General features: G+C 35.6%; 1 protein-coding gene across 1 annotated transcript in view; it reads right to left on the bottom strand.

Moving 5' to 3' along the window:
* The window catches only part of NUDCD1 (NudC domain containing 1), a 62,312-nt gene that overhangs the window by 35,736 nt on the left and 7,235 nt on the right, over positions 1-19,341 (bottom strand). Inside the window, exons 2-3 of the mRNA XM_014561696.2 lie at positions 16,133-16,287; positions 1,307-1,492 (exon numbers count right to left, since the gene is read on the bottom strand). Of these exons, the coding sequence (XP_014417182.2) occupies positions 1,307-1,492; positions 16,133-16,287 (341 nt within the window). The remainder of the gene's footprint in view (positions 1-1,306; positions 1,493-16,132; positions 16,288-19,341) is intronic.

Genomic DNA, 19,341 nt, shown 5'->3' with positions numbered 1-19,341 from the left:
AAAAATATTATTGAAGGCCCAGTATGTGCCAAGGGGATACGCATAGCAGAAACCAAATGAATTATAAACCCATATAAACGTCCACATCCTTCTGGCAGAATATGTGGTATTATTTTTAAGCTGAAGGTGAACAGGGTCAGGGTGCTTCTTCCTGCTGAAAGCCAACAGAAGCCACACAGCTTGATAAGAGATAAATTCTCATTCATATCTCTCCTGCCCATCATTCTCTAAAATTCCTTTCAACTATGTACGGTAGCTGCACTATATACCATGTTGCCTCAGTAAACAAAGAAAAAAAAGTTATTACTGGAGGCCAGAGCTGAAAATGTCACAATACTCAATGAATATTTCAAACAGTGACTGCAAAGGCCCCCTGTACACAGACTATTGTGGTAATTTTTTGTTCAGTTTTTTGAACATACTACGATTTGATAGTATAGCGTTTAGTGTAACTTAATAAGAACGGGAAATCCCTAAGGCCTTTTTTGGTTTTTCTCAAATAACTAAAGTCTGGTCTTTGTAGGCATCTGTTGGTCTGATAAAAACATTTTATCAGATGTAAAATATTAAATTCATATCTCTTTAGCTACCCAGAACTAAGGGCCCCCTGCTGAGATTTAGCTAGGAGCAATATCACATTGTACTTACTAAGCACAACTCACTGTCATTCTTGTCTACTTCCAAAAACTATGGCTCTAGTGAAATTAATTCCATATTTATCACTATTAAAATCCTAACTGCCCCTCACACTTAAGTTTGCTACGTTGTTTCTAAAAAACTGAAGTAAAAATGGCATCTTAGAGATTGGTACATAACTATAGTTATTTATGTTTCAGTATATTTTTCTGAGTAGGGAATACCATGGTACACTTTCTACTTGACCAGTTTAACCAGAGTGGCACAGTGGAAGTATACTGGGTGCATAAACATACAAGAAAATATACCAAGAAGAGAGGAGAAAAGAGGCCAAGGTAATTTTGTGGCCACATCTTCAAGAAGGCAGCGGCGGGAATGTCAATGCTTAGTGTACTGTTTTATAAGCACTCAACAGGAATCTGGGTGAATTCACTGAAAAACGAATGCAATTCTTGACAACCACACTGACTCCAGCTCAAAACAGGAATGACTAAAATATCGGTTTTGTAAAAGGTATACTTTCTATCATTTAATTTTAAAGATACCTAAAACATTATGTATTATTAAAAAAAAAAACAATCCCTGAAAAAAGTGTTATTTCAAAATCATTAAGATCTAATTTGTATACTTTCCAGATTTTGCATAAGTCAAAAAAAAAAAAAAAACTCACCTCCCATTTTTCAGAAGCACTGTTTCCACGTTCACCTGTTCCAATAAGATATAATCTTCCAGTTCCATCTGACAAGGTAACCCAGGTATGAGATGTGAAATGGATGGATGCACAAAGGCGATTGTCATATGTTGTCAAACCTGTAGGAAGTCGAAACACCTCTTGTGGTTTTCCTAAGGCAGTGTCCTAAAAAGATGAACATAAATGAGTCCCTCCCTCTCCTTGACCCATACACACACAGAATAAATATCTGCAGTATAGTGGTTACTCTCCTCTTCAAGAGTAGGTGCCTAATTCCCCTGCCTTTGAGTATGAGCTATCCTACTGACACACTTCTAAGAAATAAAATACGGCAGAAGTGATGGTCTGTGACCTCTCAGACTTGGTCTTAAAAGACTACATCTTCTATCTTGCTCTTTCTGATAGACTACACACGATAGACCCACATGAGGAGGAACTGAGGGCTCCTGACAATATCCAGCACCCTGTGAGTAAATCATTTTGGGAGTGTACCCTTCTGCCCTCATCAAGCCTTCAGATCACTGCAGTCATGGCTGTCATCTTGGCTACTATCTCTTGAGAAACTCTAAGACAGAACCACCCAGCTAAGCCACTCTCTGGCTTCTCACTGAAACTGTGTGAGATGCCAAATGTTTATTGTTTCAAGTCACTAAGTTTTGAAGTAAGTTGTACAGGAATAGATAACTAATACAATGCAGTAATCCAGCATTCATTCTTTTCAACTTTAAAGTGAATGATCAGTATTTTTTAAACTAATTGGAAATACCGTATCATGTTCTAAATGCCTACACAGACATTCCTGTGGTATGGAAATGCTACACTAGGCAATTAACAACTTGAGTTTTTAACACATTTTTATTGTGTATATGTCCTTACAATACAAAGCTATAAGATGGACTGCATCATTAAAATGTTTTACAAGAAACCATATAAAGGCCTACAATTTAGAAAATAAACTCCCTCTTATACACCAAACTGTATTCAATTCAATTTTTTATTGTTGTTTTGGTTTTCAGTTAACAGGTTTTCCTGCAGGACAAAAATAATCCCTGATTCATGTATTTCATTCCCTGCTCCTACATCTGTTTATATCAATATATGCATATATTAATCAAATTTAAGTAAACTATGTCCTTTCTAGCCTCAAGTTTTTAAGTGACCCACTGTTTCTTTCTAAAGCATACAATTTTGCTTTCTTTGAAATGGCACCTTTCCTTCTGTTTGTACTCATATTTTACTGATTTATATAATAATGAATTAAATAATGAAAATGCAACAACACAGCTGGCATAAAGTTTTTAGAATGACTAAACCTGAGTATTAGTGAAGTAAAATACAACTAGCAGAAACAGAACTGTAACAGCACAGTACTCAGTAGCCTACCAGCAACAGACATTAAGCTTACAGAGGTCTTCAGTCAGTATGTTATTCAGAGAGAATTAAGTATCAGTTAATCTAGTCAGTTAACTGGAGGGCAAGAAAGAGAAATTCTACTGCAGGCTAATGTCTACACAGGCATTTAGAACACGATGTGGTATTTCCAGTTACTGTCAAACAGACTAGTCAACAAATGGTCGTGGGACACTAGAGATCTTTTGGGAAAAAAAATTACATGAAAATATTCCATATTGTTGATAGATTAATAACCTAAATGTTTTAAAGGGTAAAGTAAAATAACTTTGTTAGATTAATAATGTTTTAATCATCCCAGGGTGGAGAAAGCTTTCCTATGGGTAAGTAAAAATACTTGCCACAAATATAACACGGGACTAATATCCATAACATATAAAATACCCTTAAAACTCAACAAGAAAGATATTAATTATCAAAATTTTTAAATGGGAAAAGAGTATGAGCAGGAAAACTATGGTTAAAAAAAAGGCCAAAATGTTCAAACTCACCAGTAAAATAAACAAACAGATAAATAAATAAATAAAATTAATAAAATAAGATCTCCATTAGCCAGGAAAAAAAAATTTAGAGCATTAATGCCTGTTTTTGGCTAAGGTGCCCTGTTGGTGGGAACAGAAATAAGTTTAGGCTTCTCAGCAGTTACTATAAATCAAATTGTACAATGCTTTCTATATCCTTTAATACAATTCTACTTCTAGGAATTTATATCATAAGAATACTTGCACATATACACAAAAACCCATATAATAAAAGTCTATTTTAACCATGAAAATGAAAAATTGTGCCCCGCCCCCACAAAAAAAAACCCACAAAAAAACTAGGCTACAACCTAGTTGTTTTAGCATAAGAAAAAAGCAGCCCCTGACATCTCAGAGCTAACCTGGTAGTATCAGCCAGACCTTGGTTTTGCTCTGAGCTGGTGACCCTAACAGGGATGTTCCCCTGATGAACATAAACAATTTCACAGAATGTAAACATCAGACAAGGCCACTGTGTGACTTGTGTCACCATGATGTGACTTGTGACACCAAGTGTCATAACTCTGTAATGATATCCAAACACAGATAGAACGAACATGGTCAAAGCCATAAAAAATACCCCGGTCCAGGCCAATATTACCAATCACAGCTTGAGCCTTGGTCCAGTCTTCTTCCCTCCTTCTAGATAAAGACTTACTAAGATACCCATCATGGAATTGTCCAGTTTCCTGACAGTATCCAATCCAGAGTAAAGCCCCAGTTTCTTAAATCCTCCCCCCGAATTATCTAATGTGTGCCCATTCTACAGTAAGTCCTTTCTAACATCTTACTGAGATACCCTATAGTTCCCCATGGTATGCATTCTCCTCTGCTGCAAAAAGTAATAAACTCAACGTGTTCAACTATAGATGTGTACCTGGCATCTTTGTCTTGAGAGCACGGGCAGAGGAATGGTTAACTGTGGAATATCCATCCTTTGGAATACCAAATAACTGTTAAATAAACTGAAGTGGATTTATAATACTGACATAAAAAGATCTCCAAGATATTAACTGGAAAAAAAAGATGCAGAATATGTATGAATCCATAAGTGCTGAAACAAACATTGTGATATGACAGCACAGAGCAAAGTGTAGACAGATATGTGCTATTCTGTTAATAGCACTGACCATTAGAAAGTAAGATCAAAGTGTGACTGGGAACTTTAGAGGAGTAGACGAGACTGGGAACTTTCCATTATTGCTTCAAACATATTGCTTGGTGGGCAGGGAATAGCTCAGTGGTAGAGTGCGTGCTTAGCATGCATGAGGTCCTAGGTTCAAACCCCAGTACCTCCATTAAAAAAAATATGAATAAATAAACTAATTACCCCTCCCAAAACAAACAAAAAAAGGCCTACTAAAAAAATACACTTTTCTTCTTAACACATTGAGTAATTTACACATAATATACATAATTAAAGGATATGAATAAAGTAAAATAAAATGGAACTTCTTGCTCAGAACAGTTGTTTCAAAGTAAAAGTTTCTAGTGGTCTCCTCTGCTTCATGCCCTTGACTATGTCTAACCTAGGGAACCATTATTAGGAAGCCACTATTCTTATTTCATACTCAATTATAAAGATGGTTTTTAAGCCATTTTCTTTTAAATACAAGGTTCCCCATGACCGAGACTGCCAGACATCTAATTATCAGATAAATGAGTACAATATCCAATAGAATGATTAAGATATTCACATATATGAATTTGAAGCCAAAATTAAATTAAAATACAAAAGAAAACATAAAGTATCTCAGTAAAGTTAAATGATAGTTTGTGAAAGCAACCTAAATGTTTCCAATTTTTGAAAACTCATTCTCAAAGAATATCTTTTAATTTTAAATGGACTGTACACAATAAAACATTTTCTTTTGTAAATCAAATTAGAGTACTAAATTGTGTCTGAATAACCTTCACTGACAGTTTTACAGTGTCCTAATAATAAAGCTTTACGTAACTAGTATCTATAATGTCCTGGTTTCACCCAATCACTTTCTTCTTCCAGTCAAAAAAGTTAATCTATTTTCCATTCTATTGAAAATCATTCTGAAATAACATTTCACAGCTGAATTGCAAAAGAATTAAAATTTCATTGATAAATGGAGCACTTACTGAATGACTACAAGGTACAAGTACTATATTAAATAGGTGCTCTGACTTTTTGCCATCTCATTGAATTATTCCAAACTCTATGAAGCTGAAATTACTATCCTTCCCTAAGAAGATAAAGAGCTCTGTTCAAAAAGATTTAATAATTTGCCTGGAACTCCACTGCTAGAAATGGCAGGACCAAATTTCAGATCCTGGTCAAACACATTTCAAAAGTTTGTCTTTCCTGTATTCCACACTTTCATGAAAAGAAGCCACTTCTCATGTTTCTAAACAAATTATATTTCAGAACTCAGAGCAACTTATAGAATAACTACTGCCCCCCCCCCCAAAAAAGTCCACTATGAACAAAACTACTACATTCAGTTTTTCTTTCAGGCCAATGTAATATACAATATCTTAAATTAGATAACTGAGTTAACAAAACATACTACAACAACTTCAATGTCCACAAATTGTACATAAATGACACTATAAATGGCAAATAAGTAATACATAAACTGTACATGTTTATGAAAAACATCTCAAAACAGTTTGGGGACCTCTTAGTTACAGCTATAAGGAGACAAGCTTTGAACAAAGCATTTTTCTAAAATACATGTACACTTATAGAAAATGCTACTCAAGTTTTAAAAGAGTGGTCAAGCTAAATTAAATAAGGATGCCACTTACTAGTATTATTAGACATTGACATTTAAAAATTTGCCCTTTTAAAAGGGAGTGATCTTTTTCTGGAGAAAGGCTTTCATCACTAATAACTGTTAACTTTATTTGGAAGAAAAAAATTTCCTCTTTCCTTTTTTTTTTTTTTTGCTAAATCTTTAAAGAAAGATGTTTTAAATTAATTGCAATTTGATTGAGTAATGTCTCTATGCACCATAACGCTTTCAATATGTATTAAGCACACACAGTTCCAAGAACTTAACTCCTCTTGTATTTCTTCAACTAGGCAAACCACTGGCTCCCTATTAATAAACTCAACTGTAGAAAATAAGCTGAGATTCAGGTTTAGAGAAGAACATCCTGACATATAACTGAGCGGGACCAACAAGTCACCTGTCACTCTAAGACACAGCCTCATAAAGGAAATCCAGTAACTCTCTTCTAGATCTTTACATGCAGTTTAAAGATGTATCACAAATTGACGCTCTTTTTTAGTAGCAGAAACAAGAGAGTTTTTCAGATAAATGGAAAAATAAATTAGGACAGAATGAATTCCCTAAATATTAAGAAACAGAACATATTACTTTAAATTAAGCACTAATACCACAATAAAATGACGATATGATAAAGAACAAAATTTTAAACATAATTTTGTTTTTCGCTTTCCTAAGGAATTTTCTACTTCCTACATGTACTCTCTCCCAAGTGATATTTCTCTAAAATTAAGGATTGTAAACCACAAGCTAAACTGACTTGGAATTACAATGCATCTAGAAACCTGTGTGTTGAACTGCTGCCACCTGCCGGCTCCTAACAAAATCTAAAGGTCAGGCAACTTGCGGATTTCCTTCCTTGGGCCCTGTAGCCTTCACTTTGATCACAATAGTCTTTTGCCCAGATTAACAAGGATGGTCATTTTTGTACATCAGCCACAAGAAAAGAACTTCTCTGGGCTCTGTGCATGTGTACCTCTGATTTAAAAAAAAAAGAAAAAGGAAAAGGAAAAGAAATCAGTCAATAAAATGGATATTGTAACAACTTGTTTTCTGTTAAGAAAAAAAAGCCAATGCGTAGCCAGCAGCCAATACTCTTCACCTGCCCCAACACAGTTCAAAAAGCAAGTCAATTCCCTTTGCTGCTAATCAGAAAAATAATAAGAAATAAGTGCGGTATTTTTCTGTACCACAGGTGCAGAGTTTCTCAAAACTGGGTCACCAGACCACAACCAACCCTGTCAAACTGAATCAGAATCTTTGGGAACCATAACCTGAAATTAGCTTTTTGTTTTGACCAATTACTCCAAGTGATTCTGATGTGGAATACAGTTTGAAAACCAAAGACAAAAAGCTGAATTAATTAAGCAGAAAATAAACTAAAACAACGCCAAACATGCTTCTTCTAAAGTTTGATTAAGGAAAGACAGAAAAAGGAAAAAGTGAGAAAAGATGGCAATATTTTCCCTAGAAAAAAAATACAATATTACCCTAGAAACAGAGTTGGAACAAACCAATTATCGCAGAATAAATTGGATGGGTGTTTAGAGAACTACTATTGAAAAGAACAACAGGATACATAGTAGGTCCAAGAAGAATATTTAACATAAGAAACAGATCATTCCAATCCTGAACTATTCCAGTTCCAGAAAGCCCTCCAATTCAAGGAAGCCACCAAAACTAATCAAAATCTGACAGATATTGTGAAGGAAAAGCCCAGATGGGCTAACGAGCTAAGTCACAAATCTAAGTGTGGTAAGTGTCGGTTTACTGATATAAGTTCTGCCGGGCTAACTCGTAAATCTGAAGTTTAGTGTCAGTTTACTGGGCTAACAAGCTAACTCGTAAATCCAAGCTCAACAAGTGTCAGTAACGTGATCTGTTCCGAATTGATAAGCTCCAGTGTACTGATTCCTTGCTTTTTGTTGTTTGAACCTTATTGGCTAATAGCCCATACTTGTAATTAATCCTATAAAACCTCATGTGCACGTCTTGGAGGTGCTCAGAGCTTCGGAGCAGAAGCCCCTCTGAGCCCGCCGGCGTAGTAAATCTGAGTACTCCAACCCTCTGAGTGGTGCTTGTTTCTTGGCTGGCCTGTCATTTCCGTAACAATATCAACAAAAATCAAAATAAAAAACCAATATAAGTGGTGAAAACAAACACAAATATTCTAAATAAAATGTCAGCAAATAGAATTCAGAAATGTATCAAAATAATAACACACTCTTACCAAAAAGAATTATTCTAGGAACTTAAGGAATTAGGAAATTAAGGAATAACTATCAATTTAATTCACTACATGGATAAATTAATAAAAAGTACACAATCATTAACAACTGGTGGGTGCTGAACAGGTATGAAATAAAATTCAGCAGGTAAAATAGAAACATTAAATAGAAACAGACATTGAAAGAAACAACTTTAAAACAATAAAAGCTATTTATCTAAAACCAACAGTTAAGTATTCTCCTAAGTAAATTTAAAAGCCATTACAATTAAAAACAAAAGCGAGGGGTGGGAAAGGATAAATTTGGGAATTTGAGATTTGCAAATGTTAGCCACTATATATAAAAATAGGTTAAAAACCCTCAAATTTCTTCTATGTAGCACAAGGAACTGTATTCAATATCTTGTAATAACCTTTAATGAAAAAGAATATGAAAATGAATATATGTATATATACATGACAGGGACATTGTGCTGTACACCAGAAATCAACACATTGTATCTAACTACACTTCAATTAAAAAAAAAAGATTTGATTAAAAAAAATGAAAAAAAAAATCAAAAGCTAAACAGGGATACTTGCAATCCCCATTATCATTCAATTGTTTTAGAAGTTCTATTTAGTAACAGTAATAACACAAAAATGAAATGACACAGGAATGTTATATCCCACTTTCAAAAACACTGGAAAAAAGAGATAAAACTACTTCCTTTTGCTAATGATGGAATTGTTTACTCTGAAAAACTAAATGGGAGTAAGTAAAAATTACTGAATTATCAAATAAAGTGGCCATTTACACAACAAAAAGTCTTTATCAATAAGCACCTAGAAAAGAAAATAGAAAAAACTATATTCTATTAACAAAAGAGGCAGAAACCATAAAATTTTTGAGAATAAACTTAATGAGCATAAGATCAAGGGAAAACTATAAAAATCTTACTTAAGGATGTAAAAAAAGATCTAAATAAATGAAAGGACATACCATTATTTTGGGATTTAAGAAAAAAAAAAAAACACAAAAAAACTCCCCAAATCAATATAAATTACCTAGCCTGGCAAAAACCTGGAGATTTCTCTATTACAAGTTTTAACTAGACTGACCTGGCCATCAGGCCCAGCCAAGTCTAGGGGTAAAGGACACCACGGAAAGAAAATCAGGGAGGCAGAGAACGGCCATGTATTAAAAGATGAGACTACAAACGCTTTTCCTTCCTTTGGATTCCAGAAAGCCAGGGTGAGGCCTTACACCTCTCAGACAAGAAACCAGAGAACTCGTCTCTGGGGCCACCTGCCTGCCCAGGAGATATGACCTACAAAAATTAACATTCAGGTCAGGGATTTCTCACTTAAACATTACAGCAGTCACTTACCAGTTGGGGGTAAAAACAAAAAAAGGTATATGGTAGGTCTTTTCAATAAAGGATCAAATAAACTATTTTCAGAGTGTATATTATGCCTCTTCAAATAAATAATTCAAGGACTTTGTAATTAAATTGCTAAAATAGGAATATATATGAAGTACTAAAAGAATTCGGGGATGAGAATAACTGAGAACTAGGAAAGAATGCAACTTGTAGAAATTTTCCCAGAAGTCATGCATTCTAAATTAGTTTCCTTAAAGATTTCCAGTCAAGACGGCAGAGTGGTAGGACGATGAGCACTGCCTCTCCTCACAACTACAACGAAACCACAACTGAATGCTAAACAACCATCAAAAAAAAAAAAAAAAGACTGGAACCTAGCAAAAGAGATCTTCTGCAACTGGAAACATAAAGAGAGAATCACACCAGGATGGTAGAAGGGGCGTGCTCACGATATAATTGGGCCCTATGCCCCTCAGTGGGCAACCCACAAGCCGAAGAATAGTTAAGTTGCAGAGGCCCTCCCACAGGAGTGAGAGCTCTAAGCCCCACGTCAAGCTCCCTCCAAGAGCCCCACGGGACTAGGGAAAACAGAGACTCCAACTGCTTGGGAAGCTTATAGGGAAACTCATGTGCACCAAGTCCAAGGGCAGAAGCAGTGATTTCATAGGAACCTGGGCCAAGCCTGACTGCTGGATTTGGAGGGTGTCCTGGGGACACGGGGGATGGCTGTGGCTCACCCAGGGGACATAAAAGCTGGTGGCGGACATTCCAGGAGTGTTCATCTACATGAGCTTTCCTGGAGGCTGGCATCTTGACTGGATCATTAGCACCAAGACCTAGCCCCACCCAACAGCCAGTAGGGAAGCCTCAGGCCAGACAACATACACAATGGAAACAGAGCCACCGCCATCAGCTGACTTCCTGAGCCACAAATGCCTCTAGATGACATGGCCCTACCCACCAGAGGTCCAGGATCAAGCTTCACCCAGCAGTGGGCAGGCACCTGGCTCCTGCTGCCAGGAAACCTGCATAAGCCTCTACTCCAGCCTCATCCCCCAGGGGCAGATACTAGAAATAAGAAGACAATAACCCCAAAGCCTGTGGAAGGAATCCACAAACACATAGAAAGATAGATATGAGGCAGCAAAGGAGTATCTCCCAGGACAAGGCACAAGATAAAATCCCAGAAGAAGAAATAAGTGATGAGGAGATAGGTAATTTATTTGAGAAAGAGATCAAAGTAATGATGGCCAAGATGTTCAGAGAACTCAAGAGGAGTATAGATGCACAGAGTGAAGTTTTTAGCAAGGAGCTGGAAAATATAAAGAATATCCAAAACAGAGCTGAAGAATAAAATCACTGAAATGATTAACACACTATAAGGAACAAAGAATAGACTAAATTAGGCAGAAGAACAGATCAGTGAGCTAGAAGACAGATTAGTGGAAATCACTACTGCAGAACAGAGAAAAGAAAAAAGAATGAAAAGAAATGAGGCTAGTTTAAGAGAACTCTGGGACAACATGAAACACACTAATAGTCACATTATAAGGGTCCCAGAAAGAAAAGAGAAAGGACCTGAGAAAATTTTTGGAGAGATAATCACTGAAAACTTTCCCAATTTGGGAAAGTTAACAGTCACCCAGCTCCAGGAAGCACAGAGACTACCACACAGAATCAACCCAAAGAGAAACACACTAAGGCACATAGTCATCAAATTGACAAGAATTAAGGATAAGGAGAAAATATTAAAATTAGCAAGAGAAAAGCAACAAATAACATACAAGGGAACTCCCATAAGGTTATCAGCTGATTTTTCAGCAGAAACTCTACAGGCCAGAAGGGAGTGGCATGATATATTTAAGAGATGAAAGGGGAAATCTTACAACCAAGAATACTCTATCCAGCAAGGCTCTTGTTCAGACTTGATGGAAAAAATCAAAAGCTTCACAAATAAAAGCTGAAAGATTTCAGAACTACCAAACCAGCTTTGTAATAAATGTTAAAGGACCTCCTCGAGTCATCAAACCGTAAGAAAAGAACAAAAAGGAGAAAAAAAAAGACCTACAAAAGATTGCTTTGGCTGTTCAGGGTCTTTTATGGTTCCTTGTGAATTCTGGTATTGTTCTACTGCTGTGAGGAATGTTGTGGGTATTCTGATGGGGGTTGCATTGGATCTGGAGATTGCTTTGGATAGTGTGGCCATTTTGATACTGTTGATTCTTCCAATCCAAGAGCACAAGAAATCTTTCCATTTTTTGTGTCATTTTAGTTTTCAGAATATAGGTTACTTCCTTGGTTAGGTTTATTTCTGGGTATTTTGTTGTTTTTGATGTAATAGAAATGTTTATGCCAGTTACAAAATTATGGTTTTTGAAGTGAAAAGAAAAAAAAAAGTGAATGAAGGGCCGCAAATGGCAAAATATCCTTCTTTATTGATGTGTACTTAGGATGCTTCCATATCTTGGCAATTATAATAAATATAATATTTATTATATTTATAATTTATTTATAAAAATATAAATAATGTTGCTGTTAATAGCAGGGTATATGTATCTTTTTTAATTAATTCTTATTTTGTGGTTGGCTTTATTCCTTTGATAACCATGTAAGTTTAAAAAGCTAAAACTCTAAAAATTCTTAGAGAAACAATGAACAGTACATACATGTAAATTAAAAAATATATGTGCAGTTAAAAAAAAAAAGAGCTATCAAGCCATGAAAGACATGGAAGAAACTTAAAAGACATATTACTAAATGAAAGAAGCCAGTCTGAAAAGGCTACAAACTGCACGATTCCAACCAAATGACATTCTGGAAAAGGCACAGCTACAGAAACAATAAAAAGATCGTGGTTTCCAGGGGTTTGAGGGGAGGGAGGGAGGCAAGGAATGAACAGATGGAGCACAAGGGATTTTTAGGGCAATGAAATTATTCTGTATGACACTATAATGGTGGTTACATGTCACTAAGCATTTGTAAAAACCCACAGAATGTACAACATCAAGAGTGAACCCTAATGTAAACTATGGACTTTGGTAGATAATAATGTGTCCATGTCGGTTCAATCGATGGTACCACATATGTCACACTGATGAGGGATGTTGAGAGTAGGGGACTATATACGTGTGGGTGGGGAGGGCTATGTGCGAACTCTGTATTTCCTGCTCAATTCTGCTGTGAACCGGAAGCTGCTCTAAAAAAGTAAAGTCTATTAGCTAAATAAATAAATAAATAAATAAATAAATAAATAAATAGCTGTTTCCTTATTGCTTTCCAATGAAGAGAAAAAATTCTAATTTTACCAGGAAGCTAAACAAATTTAAATGTACACTATATATATAGAAAGATGTACATTGGTTTGAATATGTACAAATATGTACAAAAAAGGCTGCTATTTCAATGTCAAGTTCAACCTGGGGAAAAGAGGGAGGGAAGCAGTCCAGATTTTACTGTAAATAAACTGGAAGAGACTTCATTCTATAGGCTGCAGCACTCCCAGTGCCTACAAGAATGCATAACATACAGTAGGTATTCAGTAAACATTTTGAATGTCGAGTGAATAGTATAAATTAGACTATGTGACTTAGGCTCCGTAAGTCAATATTCTTATAGAATATCCAGATTTTAGATTTGTCTTCCTAAACAAAATATTAACTAAATCATAAAAAAACATAAAAGCCCTTAAATTTAAGACACAATAAAATGCAAACTATGCATATGCAGAGTATGGAAGTGTTTGATGATTTCTGGGCAATATAGTACACATTTATGTGTACAGGGCATCTGGCTTGTGTGTACACACTATGCCAGCATCTATAGTACACATGGATACAGTGTCTTTAATGAGTCAATAGACAAGCAAAGAGAGACTAAACTATGTAAGGAACTATAATGAATTATTCTAAGGTGTCCACAGAAGCTAGACAATAGGACAGAAAATGGAATTAAAGACATAATAGTCTTTGCTCTAATTCCACATCAAGTAAGCTATCAAAAAAATTACCGAAAAAAGCTATCAAATAAAACGATTTCCTATGGAAACTTTCCAATAAAAGAAAAACACACTGACCAGTCCACACGGCTTATCTATAGTATTTCAAATGCAGTCACGAAACTTTCATTCCAGATTTCCAATCAATTTTGTGATTTAAGTTGGAATTAGTATCCCAAATCGTGATTATCAATGAATGAACTGATAAAACCATGCTTTTGGTCCTAAAATGTGACCCTGTCAGCAGCCCTCTCCCAGCCAAGCATAGTATGGCACTATTTCCTCTTCCATACTACTTCTGCATCTTATCCTTATTTCCACTGTGACACATTTCCAATTTATTTGTGTATGGCTACTAAGCACATGTTTGTTGAAGAAAAATAAATATTTCTTACTCAGTAAAATTATTTATGTCAACAAACCAAAGACTCATACTTGTACATGAAGAAGAAATAAGAGGATCCTACAAGAATGCAAAGCCAACTTCAGAGTCAGAACAAGCTTTAAACAACTGTTATCCATTAAATAAACATACATACTGATTAAGCCTCCTACTGGCTGCAAGGATTATAGAAATGTAAGACTCACAGCCTAGACCAAAGGTCAGCAAACTATAGCCCATGAGCCAAATTAGCCTGTTTTTGTAAATAAAGTTTTACTGGGATGTAGCCACACTCACTGTTTACATATTGTGTATGCTGTTTTCACACTAGTACGGCAAAACAGAGCAGTTGTGACATAAGACTGTCTAGCCCATAAACCATTTATTACCTGGCCCTGTGCAGAAGAAGTTTGCCAATCCCTAGCCTAGGTTCATGCAGATCTGAGAAGCCATGGTTTGAATATCCCAGGGGAGTGAAGGGAGGACGTGAGGGCATAGATCAAAGGGTTAGCTGAAAATTAAGTGAACATGGAGAAGCAGCCTGACACAGAAATAAAGGAAAGTGTTCCAGGTAGAGTAAATTACATGGGAAAAGGGCTTGAGGCAAAAGGATACAGGGCAGGTTTAAGTAACTGCAGGAGACAGGTATTGTCAGAGTGTAGTGTACAAAGTGGGGAAAGACAAGGCTGGAGAAAAGGGCATTATAAGCTGCATTTGCCAAGGTGAAGAGTTTGTATTTTTTAAGAATATATATCACTTTAAGCTCACACCAAGAAAATCAAAATCAAACACACCCAGAAAAAAACCCACCTCTGGAAGAACATACAAGAAACTAATTGAAAGAAGTTATAGAGGGAAAACGGGTCCTGAACCAGGACAGATTTTTAAAATCACATGAACACATCACCTATTCTAAAATTACATATTAAAAAGTGTGGGTTTTGTCATAAAAGAAATATTTAAGGAATTTAAATGAGAAGTGATAAGATTAGACAAGCAAATTCGATAGATTATTCTGCAGCTGCAACGCAGAGAAAGGCTAGAAGGAGCAGAGAGCAGTCAGGAAGGTATTAACAGACCACTGACGATTTAACGCAAATATATGAACAATGTATTGTGGAGCTTACATCAAATGAAGAAGTAAAAACATGACAGCCTTCAAAGGATGGGAAAGGAAGTAAAAGGAATTATATTACTGTAAGATTTTTACATTCTTTTTTAAGTGAAATAACATCAATTAGAGGTAAAGTAGGATATAGAAAGGATGAATACTACAAACTCTACATTAACCATTAAAAATAATAATACAAGTATGTTTCAATAAAAAGCCAAAAGAGAAAATTATGTAGAATTTTAAGAAAAAATTTTATAAAAAAGAAACTGTGATGAATTAAAAACCAGGTAGGAACAGACACACAAAGGAACAAGGCACAAATGGGATAAAATGAAAAGAATTAGCAAAATGGTAACAAACACCCAACCATTTCAGTAATTACATTAAATATAAATGTACTAAGCCAATTTAAGGACAGAGATTATCATTATGGCTAAAAAACAAAACCCAACTATATGCTCTTTACAAGAGACACATTTAAAAAATAACAACGACAAATTACAAGAAAAAGAACAGAAAAAGACAAATGTTAATAAAAAAAAAAAAAAGGCCAGAGCAGCTGTATTAATATCAGAGAAACTATTCCTAGAGCCCAGAGATAAAGAGGGACATTTCATAACAATAAAAGGACTGATCTATAGCAGACAAAACAATCCTAAATGTTTGTACCCAATTAACATATTTAAAAATGAAGCAAAAATTAAAAAGGAAAAACACAAATCACTGTCATAGTCAGGGTTAACACCTCACACAGAAAAAAGCAGACATGAACAGTTACATCAATATTGAGATATAAAACCCGCTAGAGTAGTTGCCTTTCGGTGGGAGTGTAGGGGAATAACTGTCAATAGCAAGAAAAAAGGGAAAATTTAAAATTGAATCAAACAAAACAAAGCCTCACATAAACTGATGACAGGATTCCATATATTAAAGGTATGTGTACCTCAACTCTCTAGACATCAGATTAAAAGCAAAAATTAAGGATCAAATTTATTGGAAAATCCAAGTATTACAGATGTTTTTCTTACCAGCATCACTGTTAAATTCATAATTCTCCCAAGGTTATCAATGTAGTAGACGCTGTCTTGATACCACGAATCACAGTGTAGGTAATTATACATTCCAAAAGCATGCATGTGTTCCAGGGTATATTGATCATCTCGAAGTTTTACTTCTGCCACAGCTGAAATATAAGAAAAATATTAAGAGTTTTGCTTCAGATTGTTCCTTCCTGCAGGATGCCAATGAGGCCAAAAAAAAAAAAAAATCACAGAATGCTAATCACCAAGGCCTTCAGGACAATTTACCCTATTATTCATTCAAAAACAATTTCTAAGCACCTACTGGGCACTGCGTGCAGAGAATATACAGTGAGTAAAACTGACAAGGCCCCTGCCCTTACAGAACTTAGAATACAGTGGCCATGGGAGATGGAGCTTTTCATACCACTCTCTTTCCTTTTGGGTACCTCCCCCTTGTAATTATGAATGAAAAGAACAGAGAAATTCTAAACTTAAAAGATTTCCTGTCCTTTGGGCAAATATTAAGTCCACTTATAAAGTGGTTTTATACTTTCAAAAATGCTTTACCTCTATTACCTCATTTTTAACACACATTAAGAAATAAAGGGAATGTTTCTATTATCTCTTTACACAATTATGGAAACAAAGGCAAGTGTAAATGGTGACTTCTCTAACGTTATACCACATCTTTCCCAAGAGTACAGAACAAAACAATATCATACTTGGAACAGAAACAAGGTTCCCTACTTAAAAGAACAGGGCTTTTTCCACAGGGCATTAGCGGCTTCCATAATTTTATTTTACTTTTTTCCAGCTTTACTGAGATATAATTGGCATATAACATTGTATAAGTTTAAAGTATACAACAACATAATGATTTGATATATGATCTATATTGTAAAATAACTACCAAAATAAGTTTACTTAACACAATCATCACCTCACATAGTTACAACTGCTTTTCTTGTTATGAGAACTTTTAAGATCTACTCTTAGCTGCTTCCATAATTTTACATCTGCCACATGTGATCTCTGCCTCCCACTCCTCTTTCCGTTCTATGTAGATACAAACCTGTTCAGGTCAGGGCCATCAGTGACCTAGAATTAATTTCTGTTCCAACAGGAAATACATAAGTAGACTATGCTGGGCCAGTATCTTACCTTAATTATAAAACTCACCTTACTGTTTTCTGATTGCAAATATTTACACCTTCTGTCTAGAATGCTTACCTGTTCCTACTTCTATTAGCTGCCTGGAGTCCTGGCTGACTTATATTTATTCAGCAAATATTTTAATAGGCACAAATGATACAATGATGATCAAACAACATAGAATCTACCTTCTTAGCATTTATGATCCAGTGGGGAAATGGACAGATGATAGTCAAATAAATAAATAGAAAATTAAACTGTAATAAATGTTACAAAGAAAAATTACTGGGAACCGTGAGAAGAAATAACATTGGAAGCTGATCTACTTGGGGATTAATGAGGCTTTCAAAAATGTGAGCCAAGCTACAAAGAATAAGGTAGTGTTAACTTAAGAAATATCCCTACACACACACACACACACACACACACACACACACACACACACACACACACACACACACACCCTTATCACAGGCAAAAGGAGAGCAGGAGAAAGTAGGAGGAAAAACTTGTGTTCAAAAAACCAAAAGATGGCCAGCCTCGTTGAAACACAGAGCAACAAGGAGAACTGTACAAGGAGAGGCTACAGATAAGCTAGAGAACCGGGCAGAAGCGGGATCACAAAAGGCCTTTATTTATCTTTGTTGATAAACTCAATGTAATAAGAATTCATTAAAGAGCTTTTAAGTAGGAGAGTAGAGTCCAGATTCGATTTTATAAAAGATTACTTATAACTAAATACAGAAAACAGACCAGAGCAAAGGAAAGTACACCCAGGAAGATCCATCAGGAAGCTCTTGCAGTAATCCACGTGAAGGAGAGCTGAAGTGTGGAGACCTAGCAGAGGTAAAATCATTAGCACTTTATGAAAGATTTGATAGAGGCTGAGGAAACTGTTATTATATAACTCAAGGAAATATTTATTTTATAAGGAAGTTAAAAATACCTATTCCACTGATTAGAAGGGAAACAATCATCAATTCTTGGTTTTCTAGCACCACTGTGTGGATTAAACTCAATACTGCAGGAAGTGTGCAAGGTAACATAATGGCCCGAAGCAGTAATATTAGGCAATGATATAACAAATACATTTTCTTCATATTTGTGCAATCCTGAACAAGCCAGAGACTTCTTAGCCCGCTACCTTAGTACAACAGCTCGTCTGTGAATACACAGATCTGGAAAACCATTTTTGGAAACCATGAAATAGCCTAAGTGTTCAGTTGCTGCATTCTGCCAAGGTAATTTGTGTAAGTTATTAGGACACAAATGAAGGGCACATTACATTGTTTTGCAAAAGCTGACAGTACACAGAAAAAGGCCACCCCTGTGGCCCCAAATGAGAAAGGAAAGTTACTGCACTTACCACATCAATCATTTTGAGTATACAAGGGCAGGCAGAGCAAATGAAAAGAGAAAAGCAGTGTCCAGAATGTGACAGAGCTGAGCCACTAGCAGGGCTCTTCTGTAGAGCCTAAGAGAGGAGTGGACAGCAGGGACAGCAGTCTCAAAACTAGCTTGGACCTTTTAACTGACTGAAGGAGAGGAATCTCTTTAGCAGGGGGCTAAGAAGCCAGTGTAGTAAACTATTTTATCATTTAACATTATCTTCCATTGGAAATAAAAGAGGTTTGCTGAAAAATTCTTCTTATTCTTTCAAAAAGAACTTAGGGCCTAACAAGAAGGAAATTTCTCTTAATCTTTACCTAAATTTCTTATAAAGCATGCATGGAACCTCAAAAACTTCTAGTTTTTCATTCACAAATTACTTACTGAATGTTGATCACGTACCAGACATGGTGCCTGGTACTAGGGCCAATACTGGTAGATAAAACAGACATGATCCCTTTCCTAATGGTGCTAACAATGGTCACAATTACCGCTTTTTGTCCTTTCAAAATAGACAATTATGGTGAACCACATGAAATTGTCAATATTCAATGCTTCTGACACCGATTAAATATGATTCACTACGATACTTATATGAGCAAAGTACAGCAGTTTTTTAAAAAGGAAGAGGCAAAGAACACTAATTTATGAAGGTCACTTCTTAGACCACTCAT

Source organism: Camelus ferus, chromosome 25 (assembly GCF_009834535.1).
Source record: "Camelus ferus isolate YT-003-E chromosome 25, BCGSAC_Cfer_1.0, whole genome shotgun sequence".
NCBI classification, from domain to species: Eukaryota; Metazoa; Chordata; class Mammalia; order Artiodactyla; family Camelidae; genus Camelus; species Camelus ferus.
The sequence above is the reverse complement of the archived record's forward strand: the minus strand, read 5'-3'. Positions and strand labels throughout refer to the sequence as shown.